We start from the raw sequence: 12,796 nt of genomic DNA, 5'->3' as shown, positions 1-12,796 counted from the left end.
TTAGGACTGGATTAGTGGCAACAGAGAGGCCCATCACGAGTGCTAGACAGTCTGTGTGTGCGTGTGTTGAGAGCTCAGAAGACAGCAAGCTTGAGCCTTCTCCTGACCTGCGCTGGGCCTCACAAAACAGAGGAGCTCCCCAGACAAATGAGATTTTCCCCCATCACTCGTCCCTTTCTCTCATCTTAATAAATTCTTCTCTGTGGTTATTAAGGTGAGAAGAATTCTTCCTCATCAGAGGGGCCACAGGTCTGTGGGTTTTCCCCTGAGGCAAGTGACATGAGAGCCGGCCAGAGCTGGAAAGGGAAATTGGTTCCTAGAGTGAATGCTGGTATCTGTATCAGCTGTTTTCAACCTGGGGAAGTTCTGTCGCCCTAAGGGGTGTTGGGAAATGTGTTGTGTATTGGGTGGGGAGCCTGGCTTTTTAAAAATATTTATTTTAAAATTTTTTACTGAACTTTATTTTTTTTTGAGAAGTTTTAGGTTCACAGCAAAATTGAGAGGAAGGTACAATGTTACCATACACCGCCTCCCCCACACATGCAGTCTCCCCCATCATCAACATCCCCCACAGAGTGGTACCTTTGTTACAACTGATGAAGCTGAGACTGTCTTTTAATGCTCACGTCCAAGGATGCTAAATAGCTCACCATAGGTGGAACGGCCCTGTCCAAGGAGGCCTTGGTTTGCTCAGCACCAGCTGAGCCCTGTTGGGGAGCACTGTTGGGCTCCTGCACAGGCAGGAGGGAGCAAGCAGCAGGAGTCTTCTCTGGCCTCCTTTGAAGTGACGGGGCTGTGTACTCTGTCTTGGCTTTTATTTCAAGGAGTGTGGTTTATGGAAGAGCGGAGGTGACTAAGAGGGCCTCAGGGACTGGACAGCGGTCTGACGGTGCAATGCTCTTTCTGAGGTGGATGTCGTTAAATAAGAGCATTCAGCAGCTCTGGGAAGAGGAGGAGACAATGAATTATCCGTAGTCTATCTGGGTGAGTCTAATGAGGTGACTCACTCTTGTTCCCATTCTCAAGGGTCAAGAGGAACATCTTTAAAAAAGGGTCTCAGGGACCTGGCATGGAAGGCAGCTGCTCAGGAGGAGGATAATGTACCAGAATTGATCAAGTGTCCCTTAGAACAAGTACTCCCCCCACCTCCAGTCCCTGCCAGTCTGCACTTTCATGGAGGCAGTGCTGCCTAACCGTTGTGAGCACGGGCACCGGGGCCACACTGTCGGTTTGAGTTCCAGTGTCATCACTTCCTTGCTGGGTGTGGTCCTTGGGCAGGTACTGCTCTTTGCTTCAGTGCCCCAACTGTAAAATGGGGAAAGTAGTGATGCTGACCTCACAGGGGCATTATAAAGGGCATTATAAAGTTCAAGAAGTTACATTTACCGAGCCTGGTACATAGGAGACACTCAATAATAAAAATTATGATGATGATGGTGGTTTCTCCAGCTAATTCCTGAACTCAGTATGATTAGATCTTTTCCTCTGCCATTCTATAGAAACTGCTCTCATTAAACTTATTTTTCATCCTTCTTGGCCTCAGTCTATGATACTCTTGAACTTCTAGAAAATCTCCTTCTTTAACTTCTAAGATGACAGCCTTTTCTGATTTTCTTCTACTTTCCTGGCTGTTTCTTCTCATTCTCCTTTTCCTGCTCCCCTTCCTCTGCCCACATTTTAAGTATTGGGTCCTCCAGGGCTCTGAAGTCTGCTTTATTCTTTTATTTCTGGGATGTCTTCCTGGGCCACCCTGTCCCTTCCTAATGGCTTGGGAGCCTATAGCAGGACATCTCTTTTCCCCATGGCTCTTTCCCCGGCCCTCCAAATCCTAGAACAACGTCAGGAAATTAGAGATCGTTTTAGATCACAGCCTGTTGGAACATTTTGTTGACCACTCGTTGTCCATTGACTTGACGAGAGCAGATTCAAATGTCCCAATGTTGTGTCTTCTCCAAACTGGTCCTGATTCCTGTCCTTCCTCCATGTGGCTATGACAACCCACATCCCATAATGCTGAGAACAGAAGGGGGTGAGGTGTGGGGGGCCCTCTGTTGTTTGGTCTTTTTGGAACCGAATCTCCCACTCCCTCTTTCCTCATCAGCCCCTTTGTCTTACTGAAGCCTCACCTCCTGCCACCTCCTAAGAAAGAATGAGCTAAAATTTTACACGTCTGCAAACACCTCTCTTTTGCCTTACAGTGGATGAATAAATTTTTGAGTGTAGAATTCTAGGCTGAAAATTTATCCGTCAAAATTTGGAAGGAATTTCTCAGTAGAGTAACAGGAATAGGTTGTTATGGAGAATTCTGCTGTCTTTCTGATTCCTCTTCTTTTTGAAATGTGACCTATCCCTCCCTCCTGGAAGTTCTTAGCATCTTCTCTTTATTCTCTGGGCTCTGGCCTTTCATAATTTTGTGCCTTGATTTGCGTGTGTGTGTGTATGCACACGTGCATGGGTTAACGTGCTGGAAACTAGGTGGACAATTTGGGGAAATTTTCTCATAATTTTTTTAATTCTCCCATCCTTTCTGTTCTCCCTCCTTTTCTCTCTCTCTCTCCCGACCCTCCATCTTTTAATCAGATATTGGCTCTCTGGATCAAGTCTTTAATTTTCTTACCTTTACTTTCCTATTTACCACCTCTTTCCTTTTTGTTTGCCTTTCTGAAAATTTCCTTGACTTGATCTTCCACTCTTCTTTGACTTTCACATTTTGATGATCATAGTTCCCAAGGACTCTTTCTTACCTTCTAATTGTTCACATTTTAAGTATCATCTTGTTTTATGGACGCAATGTCTTCATTTATCTCTCTGAGGATATTAGTGATTCAAAAAAAAGTCGGCTGCTCTCTGCATTGCCTCTGTGTCCATCAAGTCCCTGATTGTCTGTGTGTCTTGCACCCTATCTTTCATGCTGAAGCTTTGCTGAAGTGTCTGGTGATCCTGGACTGCTTCTTCATATGTAGGAATTGAGTTCTAGAAAGCGGTTCATGTATACAGGGAGGGCTTGCCAACTATTAGGCTTCGCCATGGCGTGATCACACAAGAATCTTGACTTCTCTGGGAGACCCACAAGGTCAATATCTAGAAGGCTTCTCTGAGTCATTCAGTTTCTCCAGAGAAGCTCTGTCTGATCTCCTGCAGGGAGGTGGTGTGAGGCGAGACTGGGAATGGGGTGGGTGGGTAGACAAGGTTATTCCTGGTTTCTGTGTTCTAGGAGCAGGAAGAACAGGCTCAGCTTCATGCTTCGCCTTGGTCCTCCCCTGAGCCTTTTGGGTTCAATTTCTCTGCGAATGAACCACTAGAGTCTGGAGGGATGGGGGCAAGGTGATGGCCTGGGTACCTTGTTCTGGACCTGAGCCTCACCCCAGCCTTCCGAAGTACCCTGTCCATTCAAGTACTGGGCATCCCCAGCAGAACTGACTTCCTGTAAATATTCCACGTGCAGCCCCAGCGCTCCTTTCTTCCGTAGCTTCCTCTCTCTATAGACGAGCATCCTCCTTTGCTTTTTCATCTTCCAAAACTGTTGAAATATCTTATTTCCTCTTGTTTCCCCTTACTTCTCTTTATGCATAAATATTTCTTTAATTTCTTTGTATTTTAGTGGCGTTTGGGGAGAGAAGGAGGGTAAAGACCAGTGCTCAGCTTTCTGTGTTTAACGGAAAATCACTATGGGGTTTTTCAAAAAGTTTACAAGTTGTTTTCAAGAACTTGCAAGTGATTATTGTGAGTATTTGGGCAACCCCTTATTGCTATTTTTCTACGTGGTCTCCGAACACAGACGATTGTCATAGGTTGGAAGAAGCCTGTCGGTGCTGATGGAGTAGAATTCAGCGTCCTCAGTTTGCATTTACTAGTCTTCCATTTAGTTCTGCCTCATTGGCGATTCACCTTGCTGTTTGATGGGAAATATTCTCCCCATAAACTTCAGTAAGATGTAATGGATTTCTGCAGTGGAGATATTGTTCAAGCCGCAAAACCAAATCACAGCGGGCACTTTGTCTTGGGACCGGGTGTCTTGCAAAGCAGCCATTTAAAATGCCAGTTGTATGAAGCCACAAACAGTCACAGTGAATTCACTTTACAGGAGTTTTATTTGTACGTATGGGGGAATCGCACCACCAAACAGAACCATTGCTCTACCAAGACTGCAGCAATAATTATCGCTGTCAACTGGTGTTTGTAAATAACCCTATTTACGGGGTTACTTCTTTGGCTTAGAAAATGGTGCAGTTGGGTTGGGGAAGATGCAAATGGTATTCTTTGAAGCCATTGGGGCAATATGGATCTTTCAAGAGCAGGACAGCTCGTCCAGCTGTGTGTAGGCTAATAGTGATGCAGCCTAATGACTGTCACTTGTAAAACCTGGCTCAGGTTAGGTCCAGGCCCACGCTGGGCTTCCCTCCGTCTTCCCTCTTGCTAACAGAGTCCAGTGAGCGCTCTATCACATTCCTATGGGAATCTGATAGCTGCTCTGAAAAGGCTCTGGAGCCTGCAAGGCCCTAACTAGAGGTTCTAGGTCCTGGCTGTACATGGGACTCACATGTGAGTTCTTTAAATCCTGATGCCCACCTTGCATCCTCAGCCCGAGTGGATCCAAATCTTTGGGGGTGGGACCTGGCATCAGTAGTTTTTTAAAGCTCCTGAAGGGAGGAGGGACAGGGTGCAGACTACTGCTAAGTCATTTTTTTCATCCCGTTGTTGCTACATAAGCAAAGACACGTTTAAAATTTGCATTATTTTGAACTAATTTGGATTTGGGGGAAGTGAAAATAATTCATGTCATAGTCATTTTGATTCATGCTTTCATTTTGCAGCTGTTTCCATGGCGTTATGGGTGGATTTTTCTCTCTCAAGAAAGAGAATTAAGGGTGGTTCTTTGAATTCAGGATCCAGAGCATTCAGGGAATTCTCTTCCTGGGGATTCTACTCTTAAAGGAAAATGTGGTGGCCAAAACAGTGAATGGGTCTGTGGGCAGGGCTGGGCGCTGGCTGGCTGTGACTTCACTGGGGTCCTGTGTCTCTCCTGGTGTGTGCAGGTCCCGTGGCTGTCATCAGTGGTGAGGAGGACTCAGCCAGCCCACTGCACCACATCAACCATGGCATCACCACACCCTCGTCACTGGATGCTGGGCCGGACACAGTGGTCATCGGTATGACCCGCATCCCGGTCATTGAGAACCCCCAGTACTTCCGTCAGGGACACAACTGCCACAAGCCAGACACGTGTGAGTACCAGAGTAGAACGTTGTCCCTTCTGGGGAGGGGAGGGTGGCGTGGCGACATACCACATAGCTGGGGTTCTGGAACCTTCTGAGGTGACTTACCACCTGCTAACCTCCCACTCTCTAAGAGACCTTCCCTGTTTGTCTCAAAACTTGAAGAATAGCCTGGGCAAGGGGACTCCACTGGGGCAGAGTGTCCTGGGCAGAGGGGGCTCGGGGTGGGGAGCAGCCTGGAGGCAGAAGGCCCAGCCCCACGTGGCGAGGTGCTCCCAGTAAGATGGGGGCACAGACAAGGCTGGTCTTCTCTGTAGACCTGGCCTGTGTATTCAGGAAATGTAACCTGACTCTGTTCAGACAACAGCCCCTGAGGTCTTCAGACCCTTCACCCAAGCCTCCACGAGGGGGGAAGGGAATGAAGGGCGGTGAGTACCGTTTGAATGGAAACATCTCTCCAGCTGCCCCTCCAGTGCCCCGAAGTGTGCTCTCTCTGAGAATCAATCATGGCCCAGCGCTAGGACCCCGCCTCCCCACTGCAGATGCCTCATTCTGATCAGAGGGCTCAGGGCACCTCTCCTCCTTGTCTCTCACATCCTGTGGGTTCAGGCCTCCTCTTTGTATTTCTGCTGAGCTCTGCTATGGCCTCTCCCAGCTCCCGGAGCCTCTGCAGCTTGGTCCTCCGTCCAGCAGCTGTCCCCTTGCTGTGTCCCCAGGTTCATTCCAGGCCCCAGCAGCCCCAATGCACATCTCTTTCCCTCCCACTGCTCCTCCCCAGGAAACAGTCACCTACTTCTGGAGAGAAAAGAGGCCCCTGAGACTGCCTTAGAGCTGAAAGGGACTCAGGGATGGCCTCGGTGACGGCCTCGTCTTACAGACAGGAACACTGAGGTACTAGGACGCTGAGTTCCCTTGCCTGTCTCTGGGCTTCTGCCATCCATTCTCTTCTTCCCTCAGCTGGTCCCGAGGTCAGACTCAGAGCAATGCCTCTGATCCTGCTCTCCCCCTGCCTGAGGTCTCTGTACTCAGGCCACCTCTTTGTAGCTCACAGAACTCTTGCTGCTCCCACTGGTTCATCTTATAGCAGACTGGGCATTGGCTACCCCATCGACCTCTGCTTCTGTTTTTCTGGGTCTGACTTTTAGCGAGAGGATTGCCATGGTGGGAAGGACTGGGCTTGAGTCAGAGTAAGGTCATCATTTGCCTCCCAACCTTGGGTGTCCTCCAGAATCTGTCTCAGTGTTTATCAGACACACTCCCTGTCAGTATCAGTTAGAGGAAGGATACCTGGGTTCTGGACCATGGCTGGGCAAGGGAAGAAAGATATCTGAGTTTCAGATAAAGAGTGGAGAACATAGTGCAAAGAGTGGTTCTGCCTCAGATCAGGTTTATCTGGACAGAGCTGGGTGTGGCTGGGAGGAAGGGCCTTCTGTGGTGGTAGCATGGGTCCAAGCTCTGTCTAGAGTTGACCCTGCTGCGTTCTCTAGAGTGACATTGGATTGGAACACAGGCTTGGGCATTGCTGTGTTGAATATACAGTTGGTTGTCATTGTTCACGGTAGTTGTGCTCTGTAAAGGCACTGTGAGCACTGAGTGAGCAAACACTAAACCACTGTTCCTAAGGGAAAGAGAGGGTTAGGTTCCTGTGTGGGTCTGGTCACAACAGTTTTATCAAGTGATAATCCATAACCTTGTTTTACTTGTGTTTCTGTTTGAAAACACTTTATTTGATATGTATTGCTGGTTTGTTAGCGTTGCCCTCAGGGCCAACAGCACTATGACCTACGCCTGAACAAAGCTTATTTAACACGTGTCTGATCTAACATACCTGCTTTCTCCAGGAGGCCACCGCAGCCTTCTTGTTCTTAGGACCACTTGACAGCCCTTTTGCCCTATGCTTCGGGGCCACTTCACACAGTGAAATCACCAACAAAAAGCACATACATGCAAGAAAAAGTGGGGCATCAAATAGACCATAAAAAAGACACTTGTTTGCAGTGCGAGAGCTGAAACCCGAAGGCAGAGCATGGCCTTGTTCAACCTCAGCTGGGAAGGTGTGTGTCAGGTGACAAATTGTTCACTGCTCCTCATATGTTGGTGAATGACCAGGAGAGAGCCTTGAGTCTTGGTAGTGGGTCCCACATAAATTTTATTGAGTAGGCGAATTCGTAAATATGGAATCCACGAACAGTGAGGATACTCAGCTCCTGGTACAGTGTGATCTCCGGGTTGTACCTGTGCTGGTGAGCTCCTGACACCAGGCTGTTAGCACAATTGCCACGTGGGGTGAATCTAGGAAAACCACATAGGGGCATTTCCAAGGATCCAGACAGTAGTTCTGTGTGAACAAGAAGGGGTCAGTGGAGATGGAGGGGAAGCACGTTTATTGACCAAGACTTGAAGGAATAGGGAACAAGCCAAACCTTATGGGAAGAAAATCATGAGATGATTGCAGATGGTCAGAACCCTCTGACATTAGGGAAAGTGTCCTTTTCAGGGGAGCGGTCTGTTTTGTCCTATCAGTGGACAGAAGATGGCTCTTAATTGTTTTCAGAGAACGTGTGTGGCAATGACAAGCCATGTGCAGGAGTCTTGTAACTGGATTTGGCTAATCTTCCCTCTGCGAATCCATGGCTGACTCACACGGACAGTGAAAGGGAGCTCCTCGCCGAGATTTACAGGCTGAGGCCGCAGGTCTCTGATTACAAAGGCTCCATCAGTCGAGGGAAGTGACTCCAAGACACATCCCTGTGTGCGAGGAGACACCATCATAAATAATTAAAACCATGTGCGCCTTGGCAGATAAATAAGCAGAGAGCATTTATGATGCTGCAGACATGGCCGGGGTCACTCCTTTGGGGGGTGGCAAGAACAAGGATTAAGGGAGCAGAAATGCTCATATTGTGGATCCCCCAGGGGTGCTCCTGTCTGATTCCCTTCCTTGTCCCATTTAAAAACGTGTGATGTGGGAAGAAATTGCAGGGCCCTAGTGCTACCTGACTTCACCCATCGTTTCCCCAAGTCCCGCTAGTGATGGATTTAGCACAAAAGAGCTTTTCTTCCTTCACGCATGTGTGTCTCATAAATGGCGGACTTTTCTGACTGGAGCAATTAAGATGCTGCTCCTCTCCTCGCTTCTCGCTTTCTATCTGTCTTCAATCTGGTCCACAGCATTTTTCATAGCATGTCAGGGCTGCAAGGGTATTTACAGATCACCTGGTATAGTTCCTTATCAGATGCTCATGTTCTCCTTCTTACACTCCCAACGAGTGCTCTGCAATTGGCATTGTCTTTGTTCTGAATTTATGCAGCCTTTCCAGGGATTCTGAAAGTGCCAAATAAAGATGCTCCTACCCAGTAATGTCTGTGGAATCCGAAGCCTAATAAAGGCCACTTCCTTCTTTATTTAAAGCCCCCTGTTCTCAAAAGCATCAGGAAATGGATGCAGCCCTCCTTGTGGCTGGATCCTACAGAATGACACACCAAAGGGCCAGTCTAGATGGCTCACTGGGAGAAGTGGTGAGGTATTTGTAGCGACGTTGGGCCCCTGTTACCTTCGTCACCCTTGTGACGGCTCGGCTGCAGTAGTCGTGCGTGTTCTGGGCTGGACTGCCAGCTGCTGTCTCAGGAGTCCCACTGTGGCTCTTTCCCTTAGGACAGTTGGAGGGCTCTATTCTCCGAAGACAACTTTGCCCCTTGGTGGAGAAAGCCGAGGTCATCTGGAGGAGCTAATCTGTCTCCTCCTTCTCTCCCTCTGACTCCAGCTCAGGTCGTCTGCCTTGATTCACAGCTTGTCTCTATCTCAGAGAAAATGGTGCCTCCCTTCCAAGAGTCAGCCCTCCCCATCTCTCCATCCTGATCTCTCCTGCTCCCCATGGGCCTGCTCACAGAGCTCTCCCCATCCTGTCAGCCCATCGTTTCCTCACCTCCCGCTCCGGATACTGCTGTTTGCTTCTTCTGCTCACCAGTAGCCCTCTTTAAGTTCCCGTCCTGCAGCTCCATTTCTCTTCCCATTTCCCCTGGAACCCCCAAGTTCTCCATCCTTCATCTCTTTGCAAAACTTGACCATGTTCCTTTGAGTCTCTCTTCTTCGTTAGCATCCGAGTCACTCACACAGTGCTGATTTTTCTCCCTTTCATCTATCCAATAAATATTTATTGAGGGTTTGTGTCTGGCCTTCTTTCGGGCTCTGGAAACAGTGGGGAAGAAGAAACGCATAGTCTCTGCTCTCAGGGGCTTACTGCCCACCAGAGCTGGTCTCCAAGATGCAGGAGGCACCATCTGCCCCCTTGGGACCGTTCATGGAGCCCTGTGTTCTCACCTTTCACCTTTCTGCTGATGACTCACCAGCCTTCATCCCTAGTCACTTCTTTCCAGATCTCCAATCCCACAGTCCGCCTGCTACCTTAGTGTAATTCCTGCTTGAAATGCCCGTCTCCCTCTGGCCCCCACCTCACCCCACACCTTTTCCTTCCTTTTTACACCCTGTTCATCATTCAACACTGGCTCATTTCCAACCTCTTGGTAGGCTCACGGATCACGAAGTGACCTTTCCCTCCTGGGAACCCATGGCTTAGAGTAATGCCATGCCCTGGTCTTGAAGGACTGAGTCAAATCTTAGGTCGTCCTGTCACTTCTCTAATATGTGTTCTATTTCCCAAACCTGACTTTGAGTTCGTTCCAAGATGTAGCTCTTATGTGTCATAATTCTTCATTTTCTGTAGAAAACAATATGGAACTAGGGTCAGAGAAGATACCAACTGTGTGTCAGATGATGCCTGGTGAGTCTGTCTTCACTCCTCGGCCCAGCTCTCTAGAGATGTCACAGACAGCGGGCAAGGTCCTTGATCTGCACCGACAGCCTCCTCTCCACCCACTGTTTTTGTCTCATGCAATCTTTCACCTGCTCTCTAAGGGAGAGTCTTCTATACCCATTCTATAGATAAAGAAACCAAGGCTCAGCGAGCTTAAGAGATTTGTTCCAGATCATACAACTGTTAAGAGAGAGGCTGAGATTAAAACCCAGACTTACTGACTCCAGCCTCCATCCTTTCCCTATGCAATCACATTGCCCAGGATCCCAGTGGTCCATGGTGCTCACTCTGTACCTCTTGAACTTAGCGAAGGCGGCTGTTGAGGAATGAGGATGGTTTTGTTGTTTTGCGGAACCTCGCTTTTCTCCCTGCTTCCAGGATAAGGACAGCTTCGTGGAGAGGCTGTTCAGCGTTGGGATTCCTGGAGAACTGTGGCTGAAGGTCCCGTCATCATGAGGCTGGGTCAGCCTTGGTCTGACTGTCGACACTTATCCCCCTTTCTGAATTCTCCATGGAATCAAGTCCCCAAGGGACCGTGGTTGCCTTCAGATAAAGGATTACTTGGCCCAGGGGTTAAGTCAGGTTATTTATTTATTTTTTAAAATTTTTTAGAGCAGGTTTAGGTTTACAGAAAAATTAAGCAGCAAGAACAGAGAGTTCCCACATAGCCCTTCATGCTTCCCCACCACAGTTTCCCCTATTACGAACGTCTTGCATTAGTGTGGCATGTTTGTTACAATTGATGAACGAATGTTGATATAGCATCATTAGCTGAAGTCCACACTTTACAGGAGGGCTCACCTTTGTGCCGTCCAGTTCTATGGGTTTTTATAAAATCGTCGTGTCATGTATCCCCCATCACAGTGTCACACAGAACAGTGTCACTGCCCTAAAACTCCTCCGTGGTTGCCTGTTCATCCCCTCCGCAGCCCAGGCCACCACTGATCCTCTTACAGTCTCCATAGCGTTGCCTTTCCCAGATGTCATATAGCTGGGGTCACACCCTGTGTAGCCTTTTTGGATTGGCTTCTTTCACTTAGCAATATGCATTTTAGGTTCTCCTGTTTCTTTTTGTGGCTTGGTTGCTCGTTTCTTTTTAGTCGCTGAATAATACTTCATTATTTAGATGTACCATGGTTTGTTATCTGTTCACCTATTGAAGGACGTTGTGTTTGTTCCTGAGGACTACTGAGACAAAGTACCACAAACTGGGTGGCTGCAAACAGCAGAAATTTGTCGTCTCACAGTTCTAGAGGCTGCAAGTCTAAAATCAAGGTGCAGTGGGCCATGCTCCCTCCCAAATCTGTAGGGAAATCCTTCCTTGTCTCTCCTTAGCTTCTGGTGGCTTGCTGGTGTCCCTTAGCTTGCAGCCACGTCACTCCAGTCCTCTGTCCTCACATGGTGTTCTCCCTGTGTCTGTCTGCACATGGCTGTATTATAAGAACACCGGCCCAACTTACTCCAGTCTGACCTCATCTTGACTTAACTAATTACATCTACGATGACCCTATTTCTTTTTTTTTTGTTTAAAGATTTTATTTTTTCCTTTTTCTCCCCAAAGCCCCCCGGTACATAGTTGTATATTATTCGTTATGGGTCCTTCTAGTTGTGGCATGTGGGACACTGCCTCAGCGTGGTTTGACGAGTAGTGCCGTGTCCGCGCCCAGGATTCGAACCAATGAAACACTGGGCCACCTGCAGCGTAACGCGTGAACTTAACCACTCGGCCACGGGGCCAGCCCCGACCCTATTTCTAAATAAGGTCACATTCTAAGGTACTGGGGGTTCGAACTTGAACATGTTTTTATTTTGGAGGAAAACACCACTTAACCCCACAGCAGACATCTTGGTTACTTCCTAGTTTGGGCAATTATGAATAAAGCTGCTATAAATATTTGTGTGCAGATTTTGCATGGACATAAGTTTTCTGCTCATTTGCATAAATACCTACATGCGTGATTGCTGGATCGTATGGTAAGAGTATGTTTAGCTTTGTAAGAACTTGCCAAACTGTCTTCCCAAGTGGCTGGACCCAGACAGGTCCTTTTCGTCTCGTATTAGACTGGCCTCCACCGATCAGCTCCTGTCCAAGAATCTCTTGGCATTTGTCAATGCACAACTGCCTACTTTGTGTGCTTTCTGGAGAGTGTGTGTGTGCGTGTACACATGTGTGTGCAAGTAGATACCTTCTCTTCTGCTCTAAACTATACTAGCAACTGATGACTGTATAATTCTTGGATATTCACATGGACTAAGAGCGAGCATCCTTCACTTCTATCTTGTCATTGGTCAGAGGTCAGCTGCCACGTTCACTACAAAACTGGCCCCTTGATGGACTCACCAGTGTGCTCATGTCTTCACAGCGTCTCAGAACCTACAGTGATTCTCCATGGTGCCAACCCCGACCCGCCACTGGCCCTCATCTCTTCTGGCATCTGAAGCCTTCTCTTTTTTGGTTTCCCTGAAGCCTTGCTACTGCCTCCTCTTTCCCCAGGTATCATTTTCGAGCTGGCTCTGGCCTTTCAGGCCTCGCACACTGATTGCCTTTTCCACGTGAGTCTCTGCACTTTGAACCACAAGTGTGCATTCAACCTCCAGCCCCTCCTGGCTGGCAACCTCTTCATGCTGCTTCCCTTGATCTGTCACTCATCCACCCCAGATGACCTGGCCCTCTGTCCTGGGGTCTTCTTCATAGCCCCTCGCTCTCACTAGGCAACCAATACCCCATCTGTGTTGGTTGCCTCCAACTCTCTTTTCTCCTTCATC

General features: G+C 48.2%; 1 protein-coding gene across 6 annotated transcripts in view; it reads left to right on the top strand.

Annotated features, from left to right (window-relative positions):
• NTRK3 (neurotrophic receptor tyrosine kinase 3) overlaps window positions 1-12,796 on the top strand; it is a 382,792-nt gene that overhangs the window by 206,781 nt on the left and 163,215 nt on the right. For all 6 annotated transcript variants that reach the window (XM_046654146.1, XM_046654145.1, XM_046654143.1 and 3 more), the window contains one exon: window positions 5,037-5,225. In XM_046654146.1, the coding sequence (XP_046510102.1) occupies window positions 5,037-5,225 (189 nt within the window). The remainder of the gene's footprint in view (window positions 1-5,036; window positions 5,226-12,796) is intronic.

This window comes from Equus quagga, chromosome 2 (genome assembly GCF_021613505.1).
Source record: "Equus quagga isolate Etosha38 chromosome 2, UCLA_HA_Equagga_1.0, whole genome shotgun sequence".
Lineage (NCBI taxonomy): Eukaryota > Metazoa > Chordata > Mammalia > Perissodactyla > Equidae > Equus > Equus quagga.
The sequence above is the reverse complement of the archived record's forward strand: the minus strand, read 5'-3'. Positions and strand labels throughout refer to the sequence as shown.